The sequence below is a fragment of the Medicago truncatula genome, chromosome 5, assembly GCF_003473485.1.
Source record: "Medicago truncatula cultivar Jemalong A17 chromosome 5, MtrunA17r5.0-ANR, whole genome shotgun sequence".
In the NCBI taxonomy this organism is placed as follows: Eukaryota; Viridiplantae; Streptophyta; class Magnoliopsida; order Fabales; family Fabaceae; genus Medicago; species Medicago truncatula.
The window spans coordinates 26,321,689-26,335,397 of NC_053046.1; the positions used below are offsets into that span (position 1 = coordinate 26,321,689).

Here is a 13,709-nt window from a genome sequence, read left to right on the forward strand (position 1 = left end):
TTGCTCCGGCGTCTATCTCCGATCATCTTCATCAATTTTGTCATTTGGTGGGGTTTCCGCGCACTATTCACTCTTTTCTAATGGTAATCTGGATGGCTACTGTCTGAGCTATCTGGAAGGAAAGAAACAACATGGTTTTTAACCAGAAGATTGATACTTTAGATCATTTAGTATATAAAATTAAATTGATGTCTTTTTCTTGGCTAAAGGCAAACAAGCCTACTTATGCTTTTAGTTACCACGACTGGTGGCGGCACCCTTTACCTTGTATGGGTGTTTTATTGTAGCCTTGTGTTGCTTTGTTGTTCTTCAGGAGTGTCCATTTATGGCACCAGACATTTAGCTGTATTCTTTTGGTGGGTGGTTCTCTTTTGCACACCTTATACGAGATGAATCATCTTTGATGATATAATATATTCTATTTTGGCTTTGTAAAAAAAAACCTTTCATGATAGAAATGGAAAATGTCTTTTTAATTTTGTCGACCGTTAAAACATTCGGTTGTACGAATACTACATAATGAACATGACAAGTTGACAACATAGTTATGGGTTTAAGAATTGCTCTTATTCGCAAGTACTGTAAATTGTACTGTTTCTGTGAAATCTACGAGTTGTGTTTGTTAATAGTACTGTTAAGATTTGTGTGTTTTCGTGTTAATATTCAGTTTTGCTTTGACTTGTGAATAAGGTGATGATACAGAATATTTTCTTGGGTACGTAAATACCTCTTTTCGTCCCTGTAATATTAACGAATTTCGGTTTTAATCTATGTAAAAAAAGATTTAGATTTTGTTCCTGTAATTTCATATTCTTCCACTTTTGGTAGCTCATTCCACCACGTCAGCAAAATCTGCATACATGGCACGTAAAATGAGGGACCAAAAATGGAGGAATCTGAAATTACAGGGACCAAAAGTGGGAGAAATATGAAATTACAGGGATGTAATTTATGCGGATTCTGCTGACGTGATGAAAGGAGGGATCAAAAGTGGAAGAATCTAAAATTACAGGGATAAAATCTAGATTTTCTTTTTTACATGGACTAAAACCGGAATTCGCTAATATTACAGAGACGAAAAGAGGTATTTACCCTATTTTCTTTTGTACTAACTATTGATAGTTTGGAGCCCAGCACAGCTTCACAATTTCTTTTATCCTAAATCAAAATGTGATTCTTCTGATTATTATATGTAGGGGTTGGGGTTCGAACTTCAGACATCCCACTTATTCACATTGAAAAAAAGATGAATTCTAATTACTAGATTATTTGACCAAAAAAAAAAATGTATGTTTATTTTAAATAAATACTTAATAAATTGGTAACTTTATTTAACAAAAAAAATTGATAACTTTATTAAATGTTTTCCTTCAAAAAAGACTTTATTAAATGTTTGCAAATTAATTATGTATCAACTGGAATTAGATTTAGCCGAAGAAATTAAACTCTCGGCAGATATTGTCTCTAATAAGATTAGCTCTCACTAATATTTATTTTTGAAATAATTAGCTATCACTAAATGCAACTTATAAAAAAAATTAAAATTAATTTGTGTGTAGGTAACTTATAGGAATAAACTTTTTTAGAATAAATTACAACATATCATATTTGTTTGTATATTTAAACAATTTAATGTTAATGGTCATGATATATGATGATGTCCATGAGAAGATGACATGTACGATACCATATTATGGAATATATAATTTTTGCTTGTATTAAAAATTAGTCTCTAACAATGGCAAAAATGCCCTCTCAACCGAAAGCATCAAACATTTTCACCTTGGAACGGTGATCCTGATAATGATATATTTGAGTTTATGAGGGAATACATTTGAGTGATAATTATATAAAAAATAATTAAATTTTTTATTGTCGAATGATTAAATATATTAAATGAAAATTAACAATATTAACGTAATGTTTCTATTAAATATTTTTCTCTTATATATACAAAAATCTATTAAATAGTCGAATGTGTCAGTTTTAGATTTTATTTGTTTATATATGCCAAAACAAATTTTAATGTACATGTATAGAAAAATCGATATAATAAAATTTTGAAAACTGATGATTATTTTTAAAATATCAATATGAATGTAGTGTTTCTATTAAGGATAATACTACTTGGCACGATGGAGAGCAAGTATGACACAGACAACTGTTTGAAGCCGTTAGATAACTCATATCAACAACATGTTTTCATTTTTTTTACTTATCGTATATCTTCCGCTTTTTTCTTTCTTTCCGCTATCACTTTAATATGCATGTCGTTTAATTTCGTGTGGTTTAGGTATTGTGCTGTATAACATTTCCCTTTTTTTTTTTTTGTAGATAGACGAAATGGCAAAGCCATTATAAACTCACACACACAAGTGGAGGTACCGGGGTTCAAATCCCGGTCATGGCATCCGGCCTAACAATTTCGACATTTTGCCAGTTGAGTTAGGACTTCTGGATATTAAATCACTTCTAATTTAATACGCAAAACACCGTTAATATTTGTACTCCACTCGTTTAGGATTTTATATGTTTATATACTCATAAGAAATTTTTTATGTAGCGATATGCGATAGTCGATATGATAAATTTTTTAAAATTTGTGACTATTTTTAAAATATCAACATTATTATGGTGTTTATATTAAACATTTTTTATTTTCTATATAAAATATCGTTAAATATTTTCACCACACCTAATTACAGATTGTACGTGCTTGTATCTCAAAAATCAAATTTTACATATACCGTCGATATGAGAAAGTTTATATGCTTAAATTAAAAACTAATTATTATTTTAAAAGATATCAACGGAATGTAGCGTTTTTTTGAATTTTTTATATGCAAATTAATGATATTAAGAGATTAAAGGAAAAAAATATATAAACTCACTTGGATTGGTCTGGTGGTATTGACTTGAGATTTGGGAGTGTGTTCCTCCTTAGAGTATAAAGTATCGGGTTTGATTCTCTTCGATGTCAATTTAGGTATGCTAATTTAGCTTCATAACAAAAATTAATATATATATCCAATGATCCAAATTCATTTTGTAATGAAAAAAAAGGAAGGTCTCCGAGTTAGAGACTTACACGTGTTGTTTGCATGCATTTTAAAAAAATAAAAGTTATTTGCATGTATGTATGTTTATTTTGTCCCGTGAGCATAACTCAGTTGGCAAGACATGCATTATTATATGCAGGGGTTGGGGTTCGAATTTCAGACACTCCACTTATTCACATTGAAAAAAAGTGAATTCTAACCATTAGACTACTTAAAAAAAAATGTATGTTTATTTTAAATAAATACTTAATAAATTGATAACTTTATTTAACAAAAAAATTGATAACTTTATTAAATGTTATCCTTCATAAAAAACTTTATTAAGTGTTTGCAAATTAATTATGTGTCAACTGGAATTAGATTTAGCCGAAGAAATTAAACTCTCGGGAGATATTGTCTCTAATAAGATTAGCTCTCACTAATATTTATTTATTTTTGAAATAATTAGCTATCACTAAATGAAACTTAAAAAAAAAATTAAAATGAATTTGTGTCTAGGTAACTTATAGGAATAACCTTTTTTTTTTGAATAAATTGCATCATATCATATTTGTTTGTATATTTAAACAATTTAATGTTAATGGTCACAATGTATGATGTCCACGAGAAGATGACATGTACCATACCATATTATGAAATATATCATTTTTGTTTGCATAAAAAATTAGTCACTAACAATAGCAAAAAGGTCCTCTCAACCGAAAGCATCAAACATTTTCATCCAGGTGATGATACATTTGAGTTTTTTTTTTTTTTTTTGCTTTCGCATCGGTTTTCGACCCACCAATGGTGGACGATTAATCCGGCTATGCGTAGAGGTATGCGCACTGACCAAGTGTTGTTCTCCCTGAAAATCGAACCCTATATTCCCCGGATACGTCCTTGAGCTCCTTGGTTGATACATTTGAGTTTTTGAGGGAATACATTTGAGTTGTATTCTGTTTATGGTGAGATGTTTGAAAGAAAAAAAAAAAGGCGAGAAATTAGATTGGCCGAGTATCAATCAAATTAGATTCGCTATATCGACACAGAGTGTACGATTTTGGTTTTAATATTTTAGGTTTTGATGGTGTCAATGGAATTCTTTGTCTCCTTTATACGATACCATATTACGGAATATATCATTTTTGTTTGTACATTAAAAAAGAAAATTATGTTATCGAATCAAACCACTAAGAAATTTAAGCTCATTCCTTCCAACCCTTTTGATTTTGGACCTAATTTGAGTGTTTTGCTTAACCATCGTGAACTTGGTTATGATTCTGTCAACAACGACTATAAAGCAATGTTCCATGGAATAGTTTGTTGAGAAATTAATTCCATCCCCCATATGTGGGAGAATAAGTTATAAAAAATAAAATAACATTTTAATCCCTTTTGACTTTGACTAAAACCCTAATCTTGAATCTGAAAACTCCAACTCTTCTTCCCTTCCCACGACACAGAAGAATGGAGAGATGTGTGGCTGCGTTGTCGTCAAATTCAAATAAACAGAATGTAAAGGTAAGAAGAAGCCAATCACATATTCCTAATGATCTTTCCTTCTCTATTCTTTCCAAATTACCTATAAAATCATTCAAGCGTTTTGGTTGTGTACGTAAATCATGGTCCCTTTTATTAGATAACCCTTATTTCATGACCATGTACCGCTATCATTTCGTAACAAAGGATCATTCTTATTATGATGATACCTCTCTCCTCCTACACCAAATATTAACTCCTTGGGGCCTCCACCCTGGCTGTGACCGTTATCCTCACGATGATACATTTGAGTTGTATTCTGTTTCCGGTTCGAGTTTTGAAAATAAGGTCAAATTAGATTGGCCAAATATCAAATTAAAGCCGGGATATTATAGGGCTGGAGTCAAATATGAGCGTGGTTTTAGGCTTTTAGGTTCAGGTAGTGTCCATGGAACTCTTTATATGGTTTGTGCACACAACGGGAATTTTATATTATGGAATCCATCTACTAAGGAATCTAAACTTATTCCTCCTAGCCCTTTTGATTCTGAACCTAATTGGCGTTTTTGTGTTATTCATCGTGGATTTGGTTATGACAGTGTTCGAGATGACTATAAAGTGATATGTTATGGAAAAGTTTCAAGAAACTGTTATGGAGTATTTACCGAAGAAGCTAATTGTGGCTCCTATTTATGGGAGATATATAGTGTAAGAAGAAACTGTTGGAGAAAACTTGATGTCGACATGCATAATAAGCATGATAGTTGTAACCATCAACAATTGTACGTCGATGGACTCTCACACTGGATGTGTTTTGGTGAAACATGTCAGGAAAGATATATGTTGTCATTTGACTGGAGCAACGAGATTTTCCTTACAACACTCATACCCCCCGCCCCCATCTCCAACATAAATGGTCGTCTTGAAGATTTTTGGGGGATGAAACAGTTGTTCCTATTAAACGGGTCTATTGCTTTCATAGTAAGTTATAAAGAGACAGGTACATTTCACATTTCAATTTTGGGAGAACTCGGTGTAAAGGAATCATGGACTAAGATCTTTATTGTAGGGCCCTTTCCTTGCCTTGAGTATCCTATCGGAGCTGGAAAGAAGGGCGATATGTTGTTCCGGAAGAAAGACGGCAAATTCGCTTGGTTTGATTTAAATACCCAAACAATAATTGAGGAGTTTGGTGTTATAACACAGATGCTTGGATGTCAGATAACAATTCATAAGGAAAACCTTCTTCCTTTTGAAGGAAAAAGTATTTAATAGGCATTGTTTTTTGGGTTTCACTTTGGATCTTGAGCATCTTGTGCTAAGATGTGTTTCTAACTATTTGGCCTACGTTTGTGTCATTGAACTAGGATGTTTAATTTTACGTCATTATTGGATTATGTTACTGAGGTAGAATCAATGTACTGATGCAGAGAATACAATGGACTGTTAATGTCATCTGTCTCATGAAAGTATCATTTTCTTTTTATAAGTGAAGGTTTGATTACAGTTCTGTTTTTACTTGTTTACTGTTCTATCAGAATATCATTAACGAGTAAACCCTCAATTTAGATCACTCTTCTATCTAGTCTTTAAACAATGAACACACAATAAAGATGACTATATACAATTTGGTAAAATCTATCGATTTTGATTGCGATCTCTTTGAGTCTTAAAAACTAATGGTCTAGGAGGAAATTAATAAGAGTTTGTCATTGTTATGATTTCTCAAAATTTACTTTGACTTTAATTTTATCTCCCAAAGATGATACTCTGAAGCTTTGGCTAAATTTACTAAACTTATCCAAAACCAAAAATAATTAAAAATTATTTCTTGAAGAAGTGACCATGGTGGTTAATTTGCTAACGCTCCTTTTTTTTGTCATGGGTCTACACACAGAAATAGAAAAAAGACAAAAAAATCAAGAGGCAAAAACATCAAAAATTTTGGTCATTTAACAAATATGTTTATTTATGTCAAAAAGAAAAATAAAAAAAATAATTCTATTGTACTCATCTTGTCTGATTCAAGGAAGGAATGTTGGCAATTTATCAACGTAGGAATCCCTAGGTTTGTAAACTAACATCAAGTTCTTTTGTTAGATTACTTTTCCAAATATATCCACCCTTAATCTAAGCCAAGTTATAACCCATACAATCCTCAAAGTGTGTATATATTTTAATTTTGGCTGTCTGTTTTAAATTGTCTGAAATTTACTGCAAGGTACATTCATGTGACAACTGGAGTGGCCAGATGTTGTGACCAACCCTATTGGCTTCGGGTGATACATACGTGTATTATGGAAAAGAGTATGGCTGAGAATATGAGCTATTTTATTGTTCTCAAATAAGTAACACGAATTGTTTAGACGAAACAACAATCCATGTTGATTTGATTCTCTACTTATAATTTTATTAATTGGGAAACTATCTGGTACACTTGCCTAATCTGACTACAATCCACTTGGATACGACAAATTCTAAATAATTACTTTTTATCATAAAACTACAACTATCAACAACCTATGTTGCATTCATAACCAACTATTCCTTTGGAGTTGTGATATGCATTGTTAGATTATCGGGTTTCGTATAGTTTTGATTACACAAATGATTATGTCTTTCCTCAACGATTCATGCTTATGCACTTAAAATCCTAAATCTCTCTACCCTTTTCAACCATCACTTGAAATAATAAAAAATATAAATCTTTAGACATAAAATTAAATTAATAGTTTACAATTAAAAGGATTATTTTTTTACTCTTAAATATTAAATATATTCTTATTATAACTGATATTATTTATAACTTAGTTGGGACAAAGATGATACATCAAAATTAAGAGACGAAATAAGACAATCTATAATTAAAATAATCTTTAGTACCACAATTCATTTCATTAACAACATCTAAGAGTAAAAAGCAATAATTTACAAAATAAAATATAAATTAAAATACAATTACTGCATTTAAAACCTCATTTTAATTACAATTCTACATCCTCTGTCGATGCACTTAAAATATAAAGGAGGATTCGAAACTTTGGGACATTCGTCATCAGTTTTACATTTCATCCAGTCATCTGCAACGAAAAAAGGAAATAAAACATATTACTAAACCAAAATAAAAATTTGTACAGTAACTGCAAATTATAGAAGTAAAATTCAAAAGGTTAAACATATTGCTTACTTTGAGCTGCTTGTGAGACAATAAATAGGGATAGAAATAAAACCAAAGCATAAACAAACTTGATAATTTTAGTCATATTATTTTCTCTTTGTATGCAACAATTTGTAGTTTAGAACGCTCATACAATGTGTTATATTTGACCCTTTTCACACTTATTGTTTGTCCCTTAATGTGTTGCGTTTGAAAGGGGAAATGTATTTTTAATTAACTTCTCAACCTTTCATGATATAGAAATTCATATGAATAGCAAACAATTGGTGTGACAATATAGTTATGCACAAGTTAAAATTGAAGGATTTTTTAATATATTTAACAAAGTGATATGATAAAATAAATTGCACTCTTCAAGTCAGTGCCAAACTCTAATTTTTACTCACTTAATACTAATTATTTCTCAATACCTTTCAAAGTCTCGAAGTAGTTATTTATATACAAGGATATGAAACAAAATTTCCTATTATTACTTATAGCATAACAAACGGGTCATATTTCATTGAACGTTATAACTGCATGAAAAAGGCCATTTTGCTTCAAATTGTTGTCGATATTGTAAGACAGTTGGGCACTTGATTCAAAATTGTCCCAATTGTCCTGCATGATTGATGAAAGGTCATCTTACGTTATTTTTAACTTGTTTTTCAATCATTTTTAGTAGGTTTTAGCAGCAAAAAGGAGGAGTATTAGTAAGATAGCCTATGATTTCAAGACTTTTGTAATGTTTTCTATATTTGAGTATGTAATTTTAGTTTTCCCGAAACACAACAATTTTAGGGAGTTTTGAAGTAATTCATGAAGAAATCATGCAAATCGGCAAATCAAGAACAACTGAAGAATTGTCAAGACTTTAGGAAGACAAAGAATGAAGATTCAAGAGGCCTCAAGAGACTTTACATAGGAAGGAATTATGTTTCCAAGTTCCGGGCAAGTTATTTGAAGACGAAGACCTAAAAACGACGAAGATCAGAGAAATTGGGTCCGAAAGCACAATCAAATGCGCCTAGGGCATGCAATATGCGCCTTATGCATTGCCTAAAGGTAATATGCGCCTCAAGCATTTGCTATGCGCCCCAAGCATCTCAAAATGCAGGGGCGCAGGCGTAATTTTATTCATTTTTCGGGGTTTAGCCCGCGTTTTTAGTCCAAACCCAGTTATAAATCTCAACTATAAATAATAGCCTTCCTCATTCAGAATTTCTTGTTCAGAACTGTGACAGTTCAAGAGGAAGGCTAGTTTGGAGCTTCGGGAGATAATCTTTCTTCTTCTTGATTTTCTAGGGTATGTTTTTCTTTTTTGTAATTTATTTTTAGTTACCATGTGTTACTAAATCTTTTTAGGTTAGAGTTCTAAGATGAATCTTTATATATTTTTGTTGGATATTTATTTAATTTAATATGTCGTTTATTTTATTTTATTTATTCTTTTGTTCGCTATTAAGTTTTATTATGAAATAGTTTATTTTTGTGATAGGTGCAACCCTAGATTAGGTACTTAGGTTGTGACAGGGCCTAATATTTTTATCATTAACTGGATGCTTATATCTTGATATTTATATCCCTTTTCTGATTACTATATATATAAGAAGTAAGTGATTATTAACTAGTCAAAGATACCATAGGAATTGTTGATTCTAGACGTAGGTACTCATTTGATGATGCCCACTAAGTCGGGTGGTACCTTACCGAACCTAGGAATTAACTGGTTAGTAATTAGGGAACCAAGCACCTAGCTGTCTGATTTAAGCTATAACCTAATAGAACCATTCTCTTGAAACCCTTGGTAAGGTAGACGTAGATTAGGGATGCCCGTTTGTAGAACTATTAAGAAAGCGTAGAGAGAGTGTGCTATGAGTGTCCTAAGATTCATAGATGGGCACACCTAAGGGAACCTTGTCCTTCATTGCCTTGGGAAACACTAGAAAGACAATTTAAGCTTATGTTTCAATTACCTTTGAATTAACAAGACCCCGCACGTAAGGATCACCGTGCGATCATCAGGTGCAGTTAGCCATCGGAGGGATAAACCAAAGTAGGTTAGTAACGTCCCAACGACCTCATCACTTGTATAGTCTACATAAGATAAATAAACGCGACATTTATATTACTTATTATCCAACAACATTTATATCACTTGTAAGCCTATATAGTTTTACTTTATGTTTTTTTTATGATGTTCTTTAGTTTACCTTTTGATGATCGTCTTGTTCTTCATTTTTCTAGCATATAGCATGTTAAAGCACCCAACATCTAGTCTCATTGTCCTAGGATTCACGTGTGTCTTGTGCATTGCTAGCTTATTTGAAAATTATCCAATTCTCATCTTTTCACTAGCTGAATCGATTCATCATACTTTGAATCGTATCATCTGAAGTTTCTGACTTCAAATGAAACGATTCACCAAAATTTGAAACGCATCACCATTGAATCGATTCTTCATATTTTGAATTGCATCATAAAAACTTTCTGACATGCATGGAATTGATTCATAAAAGGTTGAATAGTATATTTCTTCATCCTTGGCTCACTTGAATTGATTCAAATTTTCACTGAATCATATCAATCTTCATAGATCTCTGGCTTGTATTTTTGCTGTCTGAATCGATTCACACATTTAGTGAATCGATTCACTTTGTTGCTTTTGGTTGAAATTTTACACCTGCCACTCCTCTCTATATATACTCACCTCCTCATAACTCCAATTATTCAATCATTTGTACCTATTCTCTCTAGGTCTCAAAAACTCATTGTTCATAAATTCTTCAAGATTAAACACTTTTTCTTAGAATCTCCTTGTACATTGAGTCACATGGATTTTATAGTGGGCTAGTAGGGATTGTAAGTTGGTTCTTTATAGGAGATTGGTTTGGCTTAATCAAGGCTCCAAAGTGAAGTGAATAATCTCACTCCACCTCCAAAGGTCTTGGGGGGTATTTATAATTGTTCTTGCAATCGAAGAGGAATCGTTTACCGGATGTAGCATCAAATACTTGAGTGAAGCGTTCGAAGAGGAGCATGGGTAATCAAGGATTCGAAGATTCAAGAAGCACCAAATTCAAAGGTTATTTGAAGTTTGGGGGAGTGCTTACATAGGAGTTGAAGAACTAGGATAGTTTCAAGGAACTCTTGTAATCACATTTGTATTCAACATTATTACTATTAGTGGATAACCTTGGTGGATGCGTTTTTCACCAAGAAGAGTTGACGTAGCTCAAAGCGAGGACGAAAGAGTGAACAACTATAAAAATATTGGTGTCGTTCTCTTTTCCTTATCCTCTTTAATTTCCGTTAATTGTATATGTCAATTGATTAATTGATAGTGTTGAATTTTTTTAATTGATCTAAGTACTTTTTGATAAAATTGATCTAACTCCTTGAGTTAGGTTTTTACTATTGAACTTGGATTAATTAGTATCAAATTCTATCCAATTCATCAATTGCTTATAAATTTTGTTTTTGATTGATAGCTTATTATATTTTCTTATAGGTTTGGATTTGAAATTGTCTAGTTTTGCAAATTATTCAAGAACTATTAATATTTGATTGTAATAAAATTTATGTTGTCAATCTCTCAGTTATATATTGAATCTTATTAGCATATAGTGTTTATCTTTTTGTAATTGTTGTGATTGTTCAATCTTGTTTTCAATTAGTCAAAACATTTCAAATAGATTTTGAAAACTCCTTAAAAAGTTTCAAAAGAGCTATTCACCCCTCTCCAACTAGTAACATTATTGGCCATATAGACCAACAACCGCTTTTGTCATTCATAATTTCTAGTTCAGAACAGGAGCAGTTCAAGAGGAAGGCGATTCTAGGAGCTTAAGAAGGAGTTTTATCTTCTCCTTATCTTTTATAGGGTATGTTTTAATTTTTTTTAGTTTGTCTTAGTTATCATGTGTAAACTAGATATTTATAGGATAGGTTTCTAAGATGAATATCTATTTGTTTTGCTGGATAATTATTTAATTTAATGTCGTTTATTTTTGTTTATTTTATGTTCGCTATTAAGTTTTATTAGGATTACTTTATTTCGGTGCAGTGCAACTCTAGTTTATGTACTTTGGTTGTGACAAAGCCTAATATTGATGCTTATATCTTGATATTTATATATACCTATCTAGGAAGCAAGTGGTTAATAACTTGACGAAAAATATCGAAAGCGAGTTGACCCTAGTAGTAAGTACTTAGGAGGTGACATTACTAATATTGAGTAAAATCTGCTAAATCTAGGATGTAACTAGTTATTAATTAGGGAAACATGCATAGTCTACTTAAGATAATTAAACGCAACATGAATCTTATTTACTTCCAACAAAATATATATGGGGGAATCGAAGAGTCTTAACCGCTACTTACTTTACTGCAACAAAACAAGTAACTTGCTCTGTTTCAAACAACTAAAAATTGAAATCGCTAACCCTTAACTCTTTTATTTTATATCGTTAAACTAAAATAAGTAACGTGAATTGTTTAGGCGAAACAACAATCACTTTATTACTTGATAAACGATTTGGTACACTTACCTAATCCGTCCATCAATAACCTACAATACATACACCCTCTCTAATGATACAATCAGTATCTCAGAGAGAGAGAGAGAGGGAGGGAGGAAGGGAGGGAGGGGGAGAGGGAGAGAGAGGGAGTGTGTGTATGTTTGTAAAGGTGTGAATTTTGATATCATACCAGCGCATAGCGGTGATGCCACACTTCTATAGTCGAGCTAGTTATAACCATTTGGTGAGACGAAATAAGACAATCTATAATTAAAATAATCTTTAGTGCCACATATCATTTCCTCAATAACATCTAAGAGTAAAAAGCAATCATTTCAAGGTCTGTGAATTTACAAAATAAAATATAAATTAAAATACAATTATTGTGTTCTTAAAGGAATTCACATAATATTATAGTATAAGGTCTATTATAGTATAATATTATTGTGTTCAAGAACTCGTTATATCCTATAAGAGTTTCTGTACCGTCTTATGTTTATATTTGTCGTTGATTACCATTCTACATCCGTCGTTGATGCACTTAAAAGATAAAGGAAATTTATCATCAAATTTGGGACATTCGTCATCGGTATTACATTTCATTAGGTCTGCAGCGAAAAAAGGAAATAAAACATATTACCAAACCAAGATAAAAATTTGTGCAGAAACTACAAATTATAGAAGTAAAATTAAAAAGGTTAAAAATATTGCTTACTTTGAGCCGCAATTGAGAAAATAAATAGGGAAAGAAATAAAACCAAAGCATAAAGAAATGTGAGAATTTTAATCATATTATTTTCTCTTTGTATGTAACAAATAGAATATGATTTGTTATTTTTATAGTCTATAATTCTCATACGTTATACTTGACCCTTTTCACACTTATTATATGTCCCTTAATATGTTGCGTTTGAAAGGGGAAATGTATTTTTAATTAACTTTTCAACCTTTCATGATAGAAAGGGGAAGTGTTTTTTCAGAAAGTCATTGGACCATAATATAGAAATTCATATGAATAACGAACAATTGGCGTGTCAATATAGTTATGCACATATTGAAATTAAAGGATTTTTTAAAATAAAAACATTTAATAAAGTGATACGTGTTTACCGGTGTTTTTTTTTTGTAAATAAGAAGATTTGGTTTTGGTTATTACAAGCACGATCAAACAAGAAATCTTAGGACATGATGTGCAAAGTTTTTCTAGAAAGTGAGTGAGTATTTATCAGATTCATAGGTTGCTTTTTGAACAAGACAAATTTGCAGTGTCTTTTGATAGAAAAAAGTAAAGAAAAATGCAAGTAAAAGACTTTAAAAGTTTAAAACATGGAAACTTAAAGAAAAAGTAAATTGCATTGCATTAATGTAAAGGTGGTTCAACAAATCAGATTACATACATTATGTATGACTCTTATCTCTAGACGCTGGTACTTCGAGTGCTAGAATTCAATAAACAATTTGCGACCCATTTTTCATATGGAAAACTACTATTAGTACATAGTAAAATAAGGC

The 13,709-nt window shown here is 31.4% G+C and overlaps 1 protein-coding gene and 1 long non-coding RNA gene across 2 annotated transcripts; one reads left to right on the forward strand and one right to left on the reverse strand.

Moving 5' to 3' along the window:
- The first annotated feature begins 4,700 nt into the window (after positions 1-4,700).
- LOC11431946 (F-box/kelch-repeat protein At3g06240) lies at positions 4,701-5,792 on the forward strand. Its single transcript, XM_003614750.2, has one exon. The coding sequence runs from the start codon at positions 4,701-4,703 to the stop codon at positions 5,790-5,792; it is 1,092 nt and encodes a 363-aa protein (XP_003614798.2).
- Positions 5,793-7,384: 1,592 nt separating this feature from the next.
- Positions 7,385-13,069, reverse strand: LOC11431492 (uncharacterized). Its single transcript, XR_003012187.2, has 3 exons — positions 12,913-13,069; positions 12,388-12,805; positions 7,385-7,600 (listed from the first exon to the last, which is right to left on the reverse strand). It is a non-coding gene; the product is annotated as an uncharacterized lncRNA (long non-coding RNA).
- Between the last annotated feature and the right edge of the window lie 640 nt (positions 13,070-13,709).

Coding starts and splice junctions, on each gene's coding strand:
- LOC11431946 (XM_003614750.2), top strand. CDS start 4,701: ATGTACCGCTATCATTTCGTAACAAAGGATCATTCTTATTATGATGAT.